General features: G+C 36.3%; 1 protein-coding gene across 1 annotated transcript in view; it reads right to left on the reverse strand.

Annotated features, from left to right (window-relative positions):
* Nucleotides 1–18098, reverse strand: part of SLC16A7 (solute carrier family 16 member 7) — an 82971-nt gene that overhangs the window by 25301 nt on the left and 39572 nt on the right. Inside the window, exon 2 of the mRNA XM_065685284.1 lies at nucleotides 13782–14024. Within this exon, the coding sequence (XP_065541356.1) occupies nucleotides 13782–13995 (214 nt within the window). The 5' untranslated portion in view covers nucleotides 13996–14024. The remainder of the gene's footprint in view (nucleotides 1–13781; nucleotides 14025–18098) is intronic.

Here is an 18098-nt window from a genome sequence, read left to right on the forward strand (position 1 = left end):
GCATCCTGAGAAGTCATCACATCTAGGCCATTGTCATAACATTGTAAGATTATTTCCAAATACATTTGCTATTTAACATATATGTATCATTCAGCTTAAAATGTACTGTATAGAAAAATCTTTCTAAAACATTATTTTATCATTATTTTCAGCATAATTTTTTTAATAATATATAATAAAAGGCATATGGTGACTTGCAGTGGTAACAAATAGAAGCTTATATGTCGTAATTACCCAAATTCCCTTACAGCCTATAAATTAGATCATATCTGAAAAACTGCACAAGATATGTGAATAATATTTAGTTCACAATGAACTGGGGTAATGGGAAGAGTAAGGGAAGGGGGAATAAGGAAGAGGAAATAAGAGTGAGGGAGAGGGCAAAAGGAAAAGGAAAGAGAAGGGGCAGGGAATTTGTGTTTCAAAGATATCATACAAAATGGGAACTGAGCAGTCTTGTTAGATTTTGGCACCTAAGGTATTTAGAAAGTAAGTGCAAACAATGGCAGTATATTAACAGGATCATGCAGGTACAGAATTTTACTTTTTCCCAGTAATTTACAAAAGGGGAGAGTGAGAACCTGGGGTAGAGGGTGGGGGGAACACATTCAGCTGTCAAGTAAAAGTGAGAATCTTTGAGGAGGTTTGTTTGTGGTTTGTTATCCTGGTTTTAGATAAGTGAGAAAATAACATGCACGTATATTGAGAAAATCTCTTAATTGTAAAATGATATGTAACGGTAACACTGAATATTCTGAATATTCTTCCAGGTCAAAATGACTAAAAGCAATGTAAACTGTTAAATGCCTAGAAACATAAATTAAAAAAAAAAACAAACTAACACCAAAAAAACCCAAACCAAAACAACAAAACCTAGAATAATTAAAAGCCAAAAGTTATCAAAAGATAACTTTTTGGATCCCCTTATCAAAACTATTAATGAGATTTACATGATGTTTTCCATCTTTCAACACATTTCTTTATTTCAGCTGCACCTGAATGAGTAGCCTTTATTGAACCCTAGAGGAACTAGGGTTTGGAGACAACTTAGTGAACAGGTCCAGAATTTTGAAAGTGTTCAGATGAGCAGATATTTGCATATTCCCATACCCACCTCATATACTTTTTGTCATCAGAGTTGAATTTGTCATCAAGTTGGCCCTTACACACATCTACAATAGAAAGAGCTTTTTACCTGACAGATCTTTAAAATTTTCAGATATTTCCTATGTATAGTCACATACCATTTATTTCGTGGATTGCAGTAACAAATACACCTTCCATCTTTCTGTTAAGTGTTATTGACCAAAACTTGATGACTTCCTTTAAGGAAGAGGAAAGTATGCCTTCTCCTATGAAAACTATATTTCATAAAATACATCCAATTACTGAGTGAAAGAATAATGAGAAATTAGTAGACGCAGCCTGGGACTTCGGGACTCCCAGGAACTATAAGGAATATGTTATGAGGGAATTCGGCAAAGGTCTTTATGAGATTTGTGTTTTGCCTGGACTAGACAGGAAACAACATGCAATAATATTCTCTTCCTTGTAGCAGCAGAGGATACACCTCTACAGACAAGGTATTCTGAAAATGCAGGGGTGGAGAGATGGGAGAAATCTAGACCAGGTTTGTGTCCATGCACAGGGAATATCTGAGCTCTCCTGCAAAATGCAACATGAAGTGGGTTGGTGATGTAGCGCTGTTCTCTTGCACTTGCAGATAGTATTTGTATGACTTTTGATCCAGTCATATTTTCTTACATAGTGTGAAGAAATAAACAACCCACCACTGTCAGAAACCTTATTCTCCATCAAGTAATGTCTAGCAGTTTACTGATAATGATTGTGATGCATCATAAATTCAAAATAAATTAGTACCCATTAAAATATAGGCTTCCAATGATTTGTATTACAGATGCTGCCTAAACATAATGCATTCCTGGAGCCACTTTTCATCTAAGGAGCTATATTGATATTCTTCAGCCAGAACATATTAAAATAATCCAATGAAATATACCTACTTCTTTAAGGACTTAACGCGCCTGTGAGGAGAATATTACTTAGGTTTAATAATGAAAGAAGTTATTTTCTTTCCACAGCAGGAACTGCTTCTTCAGGAACTTTTGACACCTTACTGAAAGCAATTGGTTAGAAAGCTGTCTGATCTGGGCTATATGTATATCTGAACATCTTGTCATGTAAAGTTTTTATAACATAAGGAGAAATGATCCATAAAAAATTCTATGACCAAATTTGTTCTTGTCTTAATCCCATATGCCACTTCAGCTCTGTTTCTGTGAGAATAGGGTCAAGTGCTTTGAACTCAGGTTACTGTTTACATTTGAGTAAGTAAATATGGAAAGCTAAATCACGATGGCAATGGTTTATATAACCTTGCACACTCTTTGCACGGGTATAAACTATGGCACTTTTTGAAAGACAACAGAATCACCCCCACGTGTACTATCTTTGTGAAATGGTATTTGATTTTTAAGGAACGATACATAAAATTAGAACTAGCATTGCATCAAACTCTTTTATGATTCAACATTCATTTTATTCCCAAGCTGGAATAAAAATATAAAGTCTCAGAATTTTCAGCTGAATTAAAACTCTTCAAATAAGTCGCTCTAAAATATTGCAAATATCTGTCATACAAACAAATTAGGAAATTTAACTATCTGGCATACCTATGATCTAATTCTTCTTCTTAGCTATTCAAAATAATGCAAATATTTTGTTTCAGGTCATTTAGTATTATATTGCATTTCATTACCAAATAATGTTAAAAAAAATTGCAACACTACAGTTTATTAATTTAACACAAGTCAAATCGCTGGACTGTGTTACGTATTATCGTATATGTAGTCACATAACACACACTGGACCTCACTCTGAGTTGAACTGCCCCATCACATTCTAGGAGGTGTAGTCCTTCAGCAAGTCCAGCCCATAGGAGAGAGCGGTTTTTGAGGTGTTGCTTGGTGGTTTTTTTGTCAAACCTTTTTTTTTTTTTAAGATTTTCTGTAACTTTCTATGACAATAAAAACGTGTTAAGCAAAAATTATTTTCAGGCTGCCAGCACCTACAACCATCTCCAATGTTAAATAATTCTCATGTGAGAATCATATAATTTCAGGTCACGAGCTGAAAGTGTTTTGTTACAGTTTGTTGCTTCAATGAATAACTAGAATGATCCTTACAGTCACGGTGCCCCATTCTCCACTCCTCAGTGCACTTCGCAGCGCTGGAACTCTATGGAATCCAATAAATTAAAATTGAAGTTAGGAGACTCATACGTCAGGTCAAATCGTACTTTGTCCTTAGATTTTTATTTTTTATTTATGAAGCAGAGATAATCTTACTGACAAATGAGTCAAATATTTAATTAAATTACTTTAATAAAGTGAATACCACCATTTTTTTCAAACACTGTAAATCCTCAAAACTAATCTTCTATATTTTATTTATATTTATATTTGGGGAAAAATACATGACTCATTTATAGATGTCTTTTTCAGGTTGCCATAAATAAAACTGAGATTTTAATGAGTGCCTCTGGAAGCACTTAAGTCGTTGAAGGTACGCTCTCCAGAGATATTGTTGTTACCAACACCTATGGATAGGATATTTGCATAAATATATAAACATATTTATATGTTGACTTTAGGATGGTAAAAAAATTATTTTAACCTTTTAACCATGGTATCCACACTTGGAATGGAGTCCCAGGCATTTATTTCACATGTCCCTAACAAAAACGTAATATCATAAATGAAAAGCGTCACTCATCACTATGTACACCAATGAATCTGTTGGAAGGTTTTCTACTGTCATTTGTTTTTTTTAAATCCAGTGTCATTAGCTAAGTGTGACTTTAGAAAATTTGCCTACAAATGCAAAGAAAACCTGCAGACTCACCATATGGAGGATGTGACCTAAAGTTCTTTATCAATAATGGACCTATTTTATTTCAATTCTTTTCCTGAGTTTTGCTGGGCAGATGTCCAGGTAAATTAACTAACTAACTAAATAAATAAATAATCTTTATACCATCATAAGTAGCGTTATGCTGTTTCTCACCAGCTTTAAACATTATGTTCCGTAATTAAATGTTTCATTGTAAATTATAGAGTTTTGGTTTCCTATGGATTTAATAGCTCCTGCATTGACAGTCTTTGAGTATCCAGAAGTAAAATTTCTTGCACTTTGTTTATTTACTTGCTGCTGTGGAATTTAAAGCTATTCTGATTAGGCAAATAAAAACAGATTCAGCTACTTAATTATACACACTCAAAGCTTAGCAACATCATAATTAGGAAAGGTCAATTCTGCAATTTAGGTACATGCCAATAATTCAAACAGTTTAGAACAGAATTGCTCTTGAAGCATTTCTGAGTGAAACTTGCCTTCCAAGGACACAAGATTACTCCCCCTTCTAGGGAAGGCCAAAAACGACACCTGTCACCTCTCTTTGCCAGTCTGACCCTGAAGCCACTGCACAGTCATTGGGAAGTCATAACATTAAGTTATATTCTACAACGTATAAAATAACAATATTATAATCAGCACGCATCTGCAAATCTGGAAGCAGCATTTGCAGGACAGAGAAGTTCATTCTTGTAAAAAAAAAAATAAAATCAGTCAACATCTGTTCCTGGAAAACAAAGGATTTCTCTACAGGAGAGCAGTATGAGTAAGGTTTGTACAGATGAAATTGGCATTACCAGCTGATACTGACAGGGAAGTGTTACAAAGAGGCCTTTAAGTCATTTCGAGAATAGAAGAAAATATAACAGATCCATAGATTTTTATCGACTTACAATCAGCTGCAAAAGATTGTAAACTTGGTCAATTATTAGACAAACTAGCTATTCTCCTGGTTGTGTTTCTTTCTTCGCTGGTGATGGAAGAAAGGGAATTATGGGTATCAGGAAACTCATTGTAAAATTAGAGAAGATTTACAAGTTAATAGGTAAACTTAATATTACCAGGTGTTTTTAATAGTTTCAAAACTGGTACAACTGAATCAGCATCACTAAAACATGGGGGAATTATAAAGCATGCAATGTATAAGAGGTAAATTAAAGAAGAGAAATCAAACTTTAACCAGAGCAAGCTCAAAATCACTAACCATGGGTACATATCTCTAACAGGAACATTATTAGATTTAAGGTCTCTAAGGAGTGAAATATAATGTATTAGTACAGGACAACAACCATGTAGGATAGCATCACCTCAGATTTGTGCCAGTCTTCCTCTAGATTACCACTCAAAAGACACAGAAGTCTTTAAAACAAGATTTATTTGATGTGTTTTGAACATTTGACTTGGGAAGGGATGAATGAGAAATTCCTGGTTTTACTGACTGACAACAGACGTCTAGACAACTGGATCAAATGTAGGTGCCTAGGCTAAGAAAGACTAAATAGGAATCCTGGCCATATAACCTCTAGCTACTATTGTTAAAAAGCTGTAAGGGTAGCACTACTTTCAAAGTTTTCTAAAAGTCAAAGCATTTAATTATAAGTGGTTCAAAGCAGTATACGTAGAAAACCAAACAGGGCACATGTTCCCATCATCAGTGAAAAAGTGTTGTTAGAAGTGTTTGAATGGGATGAGGAAATCAACGTATCATTTCACTATACAGTCTCCTATTTTAATCACATTCTTTCATTTGGTTGTCTAGACGTAGTACATATTTGCCTGAACAAAAGTCAGGTAACACTGCACTGAAAACGATTAACTGTTTCTCAACAAATAAAAACCCCCTTCCAATATTTTTGGAAAAGAAGGGTAAGCTTTCCTTTTGGTTTTATGAGCCAACATGTGTTACCTGCTGAAGATGCAGAGTTTTTTGTTCTATTTGACATAAGCAATCTTATAGAATATCACATGAAAAGGTTTTGACTCATTCAAACTCTTCATATGTTTCTCTACATCTCACATGTGACCTCTGCAAAAAATCTTCAAAGCTAGTTATCAATTAAAATAACGTTTAAAGTAATTATAAAAGACAATTCAAAACCACCTCATTCTTTGATTTCTGCTGCTCTCCTGGCATCAGCATAAACCCATCACTAAGTCCCTGGTTCACTTACCTCTGTTAACAAGTATAGATTTACATGTCTTCATGTACCACAGTAAAAGTCTCAGCTGTTGCCATTTGATACTAGCTTAGAATATTTTCTAAACGTATCAGTGCAACTCTGTTTTCCTTGAATATACCCTTCAAAATAAACAAGGGAATAGTTCTTAGACATTCCAAAACAATGGACCAGTAAAATTCTATAATAAGTTCTTTGTGAAGTGCTGGGTTTATTATTTTATTTGAAGTGCTGGTGTGACTACAATGGTATACAAAAGCTTTTCCTTCCCCACAGTATTTCTCTGGTATCTGCTTAAATATCTCATGGTTTCCAGTTGTGCAAGACCATTGTTTCATTACCTTTGAATTACCCGACACACATCACGAATACAACCATTGTATGATCCAGTGATATGAAAAACTAAATGGGAACTAATCCAACATTATTAGTACACAGAAAATAAGCATTCTTTCGTCAAAGATTTACAAGCTCAATGAACATATCAAAGGCCTACGTTTGTCCCTTGATATCTTTCTTAAACAAACCCAAAGTTTAAGCCTTTTAGAAAATGTATTTTATGATGCATGTTATTTATTATTGTTCAACTTTGGCCCATTACTTGAAACGAAGTGGGAGAGAAAAAAGAATCTTTTTTTTCAGATAAAAAAGCCATCAATATTGATTACTTACAGAAATCCCTCAGTATAAAACTAAAGGAAGATCAAAACAAACACAAAGCCTTAAACAGGAAAAGAGTACTTAACTAATATTCATTAGGCAATCCACATTGCCTACTTATATGCAAATAAGAACTGTTTTAGTAAAGGGTTTGAGTTAACTAAATTTAAATTACCACAACTATTTCTATGATATGCATCAATTCATTACTAATAACCTATGTTTTGGATACCTCTTTGTAAAGAGATTGGTAGTAGCACAGTGGGCCTTCTTCATCGCATAATATCTTTCTGACAATTATTCAAAATTAACGTAAGCATACAATAAAAGACAGAAAATATCAACCCTTCTTTCTCTCAGTGAGCGCATGTCCTTAACTTTGAAACTGGCTTCCTGAGTGTGGCTCAATAGATCCCAGTGAAAACTAAATTTCATGAAAACTTGACAAAATAGGATCCCCAAAAGGCACTGAGTATTTAACAGTTAGGTCTTATATGTTCAGCCAAACATAGAAAGTTGCAAAGTAAAATACCAGCTTGCTCCTGTAGATAGGACAAGAAAGCTGTTTGAAAATAAAAGTATAAAACCATATATATATATAACCATCTACAACACTTCAGCTTTTTACCATCTTTCTTCCCATGATGATTTTAAAGAGTGTTTTCTAAACTTTAGGGAAGGCCTGTCTTTAAAACAAGCATTGCTACTGCAGAACACTGCCCTACCAGGTACAGTTTTACTAAAACTCAGAGCCTTCCAAGACACATTAAGAAGTGGCTGTATTACCCTTAGGAAGCTTTATCAGGCTTCCTTAGTATTCAGGTCTTCTATTTTTAAAAATTGAACTACTGTAAATTTACAATATTTTTGTTGCTATTTATATCTCTTTTTTGTATTTATCTCCACTTGTTGGTAAGATTCAAACTGCTCTGTTCTTCTATCACCTTGTTACGCCTTCTTTATATTTAAGTCTCAAATTAACTTGTGATAGATGTTTTATGTATATTTTAGGCTAAATGTGAAGTATTCCCTTATGCCCATGAGGCATTCCGAAAGTTGGTAAGTTCTGCTTTCAAGGACACTCTAAATGAGGTTATTAAAATTCAACATTTTGCATATTCTGATGAAGAAAAATGCTTGTCCCTGACAACAAAGGACAGAGGTCATAGGAATAAGAAAGCTTCTCCATTTCTTTATCCATGGCCACTGAATGTCTTGTGCCAGTATGTGTAAACGCAAAATAAGAAAATGTTACCAGGGAGAAAGAAAAGTGTAGGAGTCCAGCTCCTGTCCAAAAGTAAAAATCCATAACCATCTGTTGTTTGTGTTACATGGATTTCACAACTGTCATCTCCATGGTACGCACCATTTCATCTTCACAGCAATATCACCGAAACACCCACTGAGATAAAATCACAAATATTTTGAACATACCATATGATACGTTATTTTCCAAATTAATGTTTGGAAAATCAAAATGAGAACTTGTCTATAGGTTATTTTTGTCTTGTCACATGAAAAATCCTTTAAGGGTTTGCTCCTCTTTGGAAATACTTAACCTCAAACTTGAATAACTTAAGAAATACAGAAGAAGAGAGAGGAAGTTATTAAATGCTTAATTTTTTAAGTGTGTTTTGAAAAATGGTAATGACCACTACTCACACTTATATAGCATCTTTCCAAATATGCTTTTGAAGGTGCTCTTAAAACTATTTACTTAGAAATATCATCTAGAATTTAAACTAACCTTTTTTTTGTGAACTTCAGACCTGCAAGACTATACCGCATTTCACAGATGGGTATGGCTTGAAGGATTTATCACAGAATCATCTCTCAAGCTTATCTCTATAACCAATGTCACATCCAAAACAAAAACAAACCCAAACAACATTAAAAAAAAAAACCCACCACAAAAAAAAAAAAAAAAAACAAACAAAAGAGCAAGAAACCAAACCCAAACCTGAAAATGTCCTTGAAAAAAATGACAGAAAAAGACTTCAAGACCAGTGAATAAACCAATTGCTTTTTCTCTAAGGAAATCTAAAACTCAAGGTCAGCTGTGTCTGAAATCACCAGACCTGTCACATGGCTTTCATAGCTGCCACTAAGGCTCCTATCAAACCTATACTGAGAGCAATGAAAACATTTTTACTGGAAACAGATCAAGCTCTGATAAGAAGCCCTCTAATCACCTTTGGCTGTTAACACTGTGCAAAGCGAAAGGTGAAGTTTTGAAGAAGAGGAGAATGAACGAAGAACTTGAGGTCAAATGTATTTGATCTTTTCCTTGAGTTCCTTAATGTTTGTGTGTTAGAGCACAAATATGATTCTATAAGTACATGAATACATAGTTTGTGTACATAAGAATATATACATGCATACATGCTTTATAAATATATTTTTGTAAACATAAAGAAACACAGGTTGCCCTGTCAGGATAATGCACATATTTCCATTTTATCCCATCGCCTGTCCTCCAGTAACAAAATTTTGGTGGTCTCATTCATAGTCCCTCGGGTGTAGGAGTCCATCACAAAACTATCACCCTTAATATAATACAATCGACAGTCTCTGCTCAAGAGAGACAGAAGAAGGAGTTGCCATGGAGACTGAACTATTGCTCTTCTCCAGAGGATGCTTTTTTCAAGCATGGGATGAACAGTGGAGTCCATGCAATACCTGTAACCTTGATCACATCACAAGATCTTGCTTTTTGGGATGGCTTTTTAGTAAACTCTTACAAACATCCAGGAGATAAGAGGGGGGTGTGGGAAGGGAAGAGAGAGTTTAAGAAAACAAAAAACAAAACAAAACAAAAAAAACCCCAACCAAAAACACTAACAAACCCCAATATGAAAGTGAGTATTATGCCAGACAGAGAAGGGAAAAGAGTTTCATATTGATTTGATTTATCAGATTTGTCACCTCTGCCTAGTGCTTTCCTAACAGGGTGAATGCTGTGCTTGACCTGTTTGCTGGAATTAACCAGGACTGCAGGAGACCATATGGATTGCCAGATGGTCTGCTATAATTTAATGCCATTTATTCTAAGTATGAAGTAAGTGATAAACATAATTAACATTCTTCTAGCTCCTTACTGGATGCTTTTTATTAGGTTTTTAGTTTAGCGTTGGGTTTTTTTCCCAGGCATTGAAAGGTAAGTTAATACCTTGTTACTGAAACACAGATGCCAGCTAATTACTGCAAGAGGCTGCAGCCTCTAAAGCAAAGAGTGTCTGCACAGACTCCAACTTATTCACTGACCCCACTGTGATGATTAATAGGTTGAATGCTAAACTCTAATGAGGCTGACAGATCTTAGATGCTTTCAGGTTACTTTAATTAGTGGTAAGATGAACAAGGATCGTCACAGACACCTATAACAGTTCATAGTAAACAATGCACCTTGTACTCATGGTCTAAACATGTATTACACATTACAGCACATCAAATACTAAGGAATCAAACCACCTTGAGACAGTAAAAACAATGGAATGACTTCCTGCAGAAATGTTTTTCCTGATTGCTATTTCATATTTTGCCAGTGATTGTCTAAATGGCCTATTTTTTAGGAAGTAGTTCTAGAGAAGCTATGGCTTCAAAGAGTGTTTATATCAGGCAGGGTTGTCATTCTCAGCATTTTAAAACCACAAGTCTGTAACAAGATACCTAAACAACTTTGCTTAGTGTTTCTGTACTGATAATCTTCATAGTGACTGGGGTAGGTGTTAGCAGAACGAACCGTAAATCATTTTGTAATTTTTAACGTCAACGTACACGTGAACTTAGTATGCTGGTACCCAGAACAGTAAAAAGAAGAATTAGAGAAAAGGCAGAAGCACGGAATGCTTTGTATTTGACATGGGAAGCTGTGTTCATTGAACAGATAAAAATGACCACAGCTAAACATCCAGCCTACCAGTATCTGAAGGGTGCCTTCAAGGATGCCGGAGAGGGACTCTTTATCAGGGACTGTAGTGTTCACGGATGGGTGTTAGGATCAGTCTTGTTCAATACCTTTGCCGGCAACATGGACAGTGGGTTTGAGTGCACTCTCAGCATCAAGCTGTGTGGTTCGGCTGGTATACTGGAGGGAAGGAATGCCATCCAGAGGGACCTTGACACGTTTGTGAGGTGGGCTGATGCCAACCTTATGAAGTTCAACCAAGCCAAGTGCAAGGTCCTACACCTGGTTTGGGGCAATCCCATGCACAGCTACAGGTTGGCGGAGAAGAGATTCAGAGCAGCCCTGCAGAGAAGGACTTGGGGGTGTTGGTCGATGAGAAACTTAACGTGAGATGGTTTCAGAGTGCACTCGCAGCCCAGAAAGCCAACCGTATCCTGGGCTGCATCAAAAGAAGAGTGACCAGCAGGTCGAAGGAGGTGATCCTGCCCCTCTACTCTGCTCTTGTGAGACCTCACCTAGAGTATTGTGTGCAGTTCTGGTGTCCTCAACATAAAAAGGACACGGAACTGTTGGAACAAGTCCAGAGGAGGCCACGAGGATGATCAGGGGACTGAAGCACCTCCCGTATGAAGACAGGCTGAGAAAGTTGGGGCTGCTCAGCCTGGAGAAGAGAAGGCTGCGTGGAGACCTCAGAGCAGCCTTCCAGTACCTGAAGGGGGCCTATAGGGATGCTGAGGATGGACACTTCATTAGGGACTGTAGTGGAAGGACAAGGGGTAATGGGGTCAAACTTAAATAGGGGAAGTTTAGATTAGATATAAGGAAACACTGTTCTTTACTTTGATGGTGGTGAGGCACTGGAATGGGTTGCCCAAGGAAGTTGTGAATGCTCCATCCCTGGTGACATGGTTTAGTGTGAGGTGTCCCTGCCCATGGCAGGGCGATTGGAACTTAATGATCTTAAGGTCCTTTCCAACCCTAACCTTTCTATGATTTTATGATTTGTACCTGTACTGTTAATACAACCTGTTGAACACGGGTGTCGGAATGATAACAGAAATGGATGGCAGAAATGGATGACAGAAATTGCATAAATTAAATGTTATTCATTCATAAAACGAAAGTGCTATAAAGTAAATCTGCCTTTAGAAAACATAACTTTCATTTGCAAAAGTGGTGAAAAAGGGTCCAGGTCAAAAGTCACAGCATAGGGAATGCAGAAACAAACTCTAGCATTTCAACACTTGTGTTTTTCCCTTGTTCCAGATGGGTCCAGCCCTTGTTCAGGAGCCTCAACAGTTACACATCTATACTCCACAGTGTGAATGCTGTTGGGAGTCTTCAGAAGCGATTACATTATAGAGGACCTGAATGTGATGGGACATATCTGCTCTTTTACTTCACTCTTGATTGTATTAGTTCAAGATACTTCTTCACCTGGTGTATTTTGGTGAATCAGTTACAGTTGCCGGTCCTATAAAATCCTGTAGGATTCTCTACTAGTACATGAATAAGTTATGATTTTCTACTATTATGTGAATAAAAAAGGGATCAAAATATCTCAACAGCAAGCTTTTGTTGATACTGACACTACCCGTCAAGATGCCTTTATAAGGTCCCTATCTCCCCCAGCATTTGAAAGAAGAATCCATTTTACCATCCCATTAACTGAAAAATATTTACCTATGTTCACTGCAGGTTCATTTTTACAGTCAGAAGGGAAAAACAGCTAGAGAGAACCACCCAGGTAGCCTGATTTCCTCTCTGTAGGTACTTACTGCTCTTCCCTGGCTGCTAAAGGATGTAGGGTCATTTAGATGTCAAAACGTAGGTGGGTTGAAATCAGAGATAAAAGCAAGACTTCACGCTTCCTTCAATAGGTTGATTACTGGACCTGGTAATACCACACTTTACTATTACACAGACAACACTTCTGAAAAATATTGGAGTGGCGCTCTTCAGTGACTAAAGATATTGAATCTCATTGTGCTATTGGCACAATATTTTCTGTTTCTATGTATATACATTTATACATCTGTGTATATACATTTATACATTTGTATATATACATACACGCACATATACATAAATGCATGCATTTAATTGCCTCATCATTGTAAACAGTCTGATATGTTCAAAGTGATTACCTTGCAACATTCAAAGAAAGGGCAATGTCAGGTCTATTATAAAATAATCATAAAATATTATAACATAGCCTCTTACTCAAACCTCAAAACTTGCCTGAAAAGGTGTTTTGCGTAAGTAACAGTTAGCTCCCACATACTTAAAAAAATAAATAATCTGAAAGAATGAAGAAATCAAGCAAAACCTAAGTCTTAGAATCTGATGGACACAAAACCTATCAAAGCAGGTTTGGCACTTAGTACTTAAACATGGCTTTATAGTTTAAAAGCCTTTTTCATCTGTCATGTTCTTTACTTGCTTTCTCAAAAGAAAAAAATATATCAGGGAATTTATATTCACTGTTCATTTCAGTCCCAAAGCTAATATTTTCTATATATTAGCTGTCCTACAGATGACATGTAGGAAACATCACTCCTGGCCTAAATGGAAAGTAGGATTTTATTCTAGGGCAACTAAGGACAAGACACAAAACCCCCCTCTACAAAGGAATATCTGCGTCTGACTAATGAACCCTCATTGCTATTATAATTTTCTGTGTTTAGGCTTCATCATCTGACCTCCTGAGAGATCTCACAGAGGCAGTGGAAACTGACTGAATGTACCTGCCACCCCAGGAGAAGTTACATGGGCATTGATTTGTTGGAAACTGCTGACTCTTAGAAACTAAATTTAGGGTAATACTGCTAAACAGAATTTGGCACAGGAACAAACAAAAGGCCCTAAGGGGAAAACAAAAAGGAAGGGAACATAGAATGCTTAAAAAAAGAAAGTAAACAGTGCTTTAATGATGATGTGGCTACCAGTAGTCTCTGATAAAGTATGATACAAAAAGAAGCATGTGTTTTGGTAAATCCTTTGGGTAATAACAATAAAATCAGGTAGCAATTAATCTTAAATATTTTAAGACCTTAGAAAAATAAAACCACTTATGATATTTGCAAATTTAACAAATATCTTACCTCCTGCATACATGACAGCCAACATTATCGATGATATCCAAGCTATCTCACTATATGATGTGTGGAAGATTTCTTGTATTTCTTTGAAGAATACTGTGATGGCTTTAGGGAATGCATAGGAAAATCCAATGGAGATAAAAGCGCCAAAGACCACAACCCATCCCCAACCTCCATCTGGAGGTGGGTACTCTGGTGCTGCTGTTGCTGGTGGCATATTTGATCTCTGTCTCTTCTCCAATTAGGCTGAAAGAAAAAAGACACAAGGTTTTAAACAGCTTGCTTTTGGTTTGTTTTGGTTTTGGTTTAGAAAACTACAGTATTCAATCATTATCTGCAGGGATTAGAAAGAATCCTCAGAGCAGAGACAAATGTCCAGCTTTCATGGGGCCACAGAACACAAGTACCTGCTTTTGAAAGCAAAATCTGTTTTGCAAAAAAACTGTGGAAGAATATTTGTAATATCCCATTCAGTATCTGACAACTGTTACAAATGACTGATCTCAGTCACTGAAGTTGTATTTGCAACTAGTCACTTATAGGAAAGTGATGTGTTTCTGTGGGTTAATTTACGTAGTTCTACTTTCTACAGCATGGATTTAGCACAGGAATGAAACAGAAAAAAAATCGGTTGTCGAAATTTGACTTATAGGAAACAACAGAAAAAAATTACAGTAAATTATCAGTAAATGCCATTGTCTTACTAAGATTTACTGGTACCTCAGAAAAATCATCAGCAATAACAGTGAGGAGTAAATTAATTACATTTTTTTTTTGTCATGTGCTGTCATTATCCACTTTTTGACCTTGTTTATATTTCCTGCTTATCAAGTAAGAACATCAGAAAGGTGGGTTCTAAGCAGAGATTTAAAATTCCCAGTGTATCCATAAAATAAACACAAAATCTTACAATCCCATATTGTACTATTTTAAAAGTTTTCATCTTCCTTTAGTTATGTTGATATTACTTGCAAGAACAAGGTGAAGCTTGATGGTACTATTTTTGCTCTGTTTCAACATGTCAGAAGACATCAGGAAGTCTTTCACTAATAACCTCACAAACTTTCCACAGCTATTCTCTAATTTAGAATTTGCCATAATACATGCCACCAGAGTGATATCTTATAGAAGTTATGAGAGGTGCAACCGACACATTCAGGCAGCTCAAAAAATCACAGGTAATCCACATAAAACTCTTAAAGCAAGAAATAAATTTCATACTGTTATTATCATCCTGGCATCTAAAAACTTCAGCTTTCTACATTCTGTAAAATGTTTTTAGAAAACATGTAGTAGCAAGAATTCATTTTGTAATTCTGAGGTTTTTCTAGCATCAAATCCCTTTACTATTAAACACAGAGCTGGAGTCCACTGTGTTTTCTTCTATGTAATCCAGCCTACACAGACAGCATGGACTAAAATTTCTCATTCCTCCCTGTTTCTTTCTTAGGCACTTCAGCAACTTATTACTCCTGATTGGTCTCCTGCCACACCAGTATCAAAAGCTGTGGATGATAACAGTGTGTGGGTTGCTGTTATGCTAATGATTACCAGCTATTCTCTATGTGATTTCTTCCGTGCCACTTATGGCATATTCCAATTTCTCACAGCAAATTGCATTACCAGTGGGAGTGATACGATTACCTTAACAAAAACTAAAAAAAAAATGAACTATGTCAGTTTATATTAATCTCTTGGGATAGCACCTTGAGTACTTTCAGGGTAAACACCATGTAGTACTGTGTGCAATATATTCCACAAAACTGGCAAAGTGTTGCTTTTGAAATTATCTATCACTAGGCTAGCCCTGGGGTAGAAATCCACTGTACGTCTGACTCTCCACTTAACTGAAACTGACTCTAGACATTACCCTGATATTGGCAGACCTCCGCAGGGAAGCTAAATCAACCACTAACACATCTCACTCCTATGCAATGTTACAAAAGCCCACGTAGTTTGACTTCTGCATCATATAATATAGATTTTCTGCTGGCAATAGTAGGTATCTATTGTTCTGTACATAGAGCATATAAATTCTTTTATATGCATGTCCAGAAAGAACCTCTGGCATGTACTTTGTTTCTGCATGGGCCTGCAAGTAAAAGATGGACAAGTATAGACAATTCTGGTTGCTGAGACTTAATTTTGAAAAGAAGTTAAAACCAGTTTGTTTTGCTGAAACAGGACTCATTAAAAGGAAGAGTATCTCAGAGAGCCCATAATACCTTATAACACACCAAGTGACGATGACCTTCAAAAGCACAGAACCTCAAATTAGCATGAAAAGCAGAAATTTGTTTCTGTGAACTGAGTGACAGTAAACAACAGTTTGCTATCTGTCCCAGAAAGCTGTTGTTCTGCTCATCAGAGAAAACTCTAGGTTATTTCCTAAAAATAAATAAAAAATAAATAAATAAAATAAAAGGTTAACTATTGTTTTATTACACTTCAAAGGTTTGAGCATATTTATTTTCATATTTCATATTTATATGACAACACTTCTATCTGTATTATAAACTTTTAATAATGTCACAAAACATCAAGGCATTGCTTTCCATAAAAATGGAAAGGGATTATCAATTTATTGAGGAAGCACTCCTTTTCCTAAAACTAATACAAAAACACTTTGAAAAATCACTGCCACCACATTAGTTGGAAGACTGCTGAAAGCTCATGAGTATCACTAAGGCATCGGTGCTTTGGAAAGATCCCATTATATCCACCCCTTTAGGGCAGCAGAACAGGATCTGACAGTGTTTTGCTCTCTTCAAAGGTTTCACAGTAAACTAGGAGGGCATTAAGAAGAATAGCAAAAGGGCTCTGGCTGCTCCTATGCCTCAGCCTAGAGGCAAACTGCTGCAGAGCCCACTGCATGGCCCTGTCTGCTGATAACTTGCGTTAGACTTTTCGCTGTCACAAAGAGCCTGGATCATCGTATCTCACACCTCCTGTTTATCCCACAGAGCGGAGTTAATAATAGCTTCCCTAATGTTCATTTATGATCATGATAGCCAATTTTAGCTTCAGTTAATAAAAGGTGACAAAAGAAAAAAAAAAGTAAATACATGTTTGTACCAAAGGAATATAAAAAATATTCATTTTATCAGAAACATTAAATCCAATATCACCAATATCCCATAATATCTCAGGAGCTAAAGCAATTTTCTCTGGTAAAATCTGCACTCAATATCTCTGAAACTGAACTAAAGCAATCTAGCACATTCATATACCTAGCTCTAATCTAAACCTAGATTTGCACAGACAAGTGCAAAATCCATTAGCAATCAAAACAAAACAGCATGTTAGATTAGTGGATATAAATGTTGACAAGGGAAGAAGCAGAAGAGGGAGGTCCGAAGCAATGACAAGCAAAATGGCTTTCCAGAGTTCTCAGATATTACTATGGTCTGCAAAGAATAAAAGTATATATAGTAGAAAGCGCGAAACCAGGCATGTGTGATGATGTTCATGTGAAGGACGTAGTACCAGACAAAGAAACAAACAAAAAAAAGGTAGCACTTGAGTAAACAAAGATCACCAGCAGCGTTTTTAGTCAGTCATATGAATTCCATCATGTGCTTCGAGCTAGAAAGCAAGCACTGCTCATACCTATGCTTTTATAGGCAAGCAGTGGGTGAGGAACGCAGCCTGTTCTCAGCCCAGGGAAGCAGCCGGGGAATAGCGACTTAAGTGCCCCCTGAGTGAAGCCATCAATCTCCCTTCTCTCTGTCAGATACAGAAAGGTTGCTCAGCCTTTCCTTACTCTGACTCAGACTGTGCACAAGGATTTTCTTCTAAGCTTCCTCTAGTTCCCTGTATAAATCCCATTTATGTAACCAGCGGATAAGAACATCGCTTACTGTAGTAACAGCTGCATGTGTCTGGCAACAAATAATAGGAGAGCAACAGGCAGACTTTTAAAACATCTTATATTTAACACCTTTTATTATATGGATGTCAGCACATTTGAACTCAATTAGGCAAATAAGAACCAGTGAATGAAAGAGAGAAAGACAGAAAAGGAGGAAGGAAGGAAGAGAAAAAGGGGAAAAATTTAAAATAAAAAAAAAGCAAGCGAGCAACAAGGTCGATCTAAGGACAAATGCTGAAGACAGATAATGTATCTTGATATCATGCACTGTAGACTTCAGTCAGTCATAATCAACCTGTTCAGACTGTTCTTGTACCAATGCTTCATTAAAATTCTGCAGTTGCCAGCTGCCAGAATCAGCTATCAATACAACAGCTTGTCAAAGACTCTTGAGAAGGGGTTATGTTCTTCTCTTGCTTACAGAGACTCTGCTTTCACTGGGAGGTTTA

The sequence above is a fragment of the Lathamus discolor genome, chromosome 1 (assembly GCF_037157495.1).
Source record: "Lathamus discolor isolate bLatDis1 chromosome 1, bLatDis1.hap1, whole genome shotgun sequence".
NCBI lineage: Eukaryota > Metazoa > Chordata > Aves > Psittaciformes > Psittacidae > Lathamus > Lathamus discolor.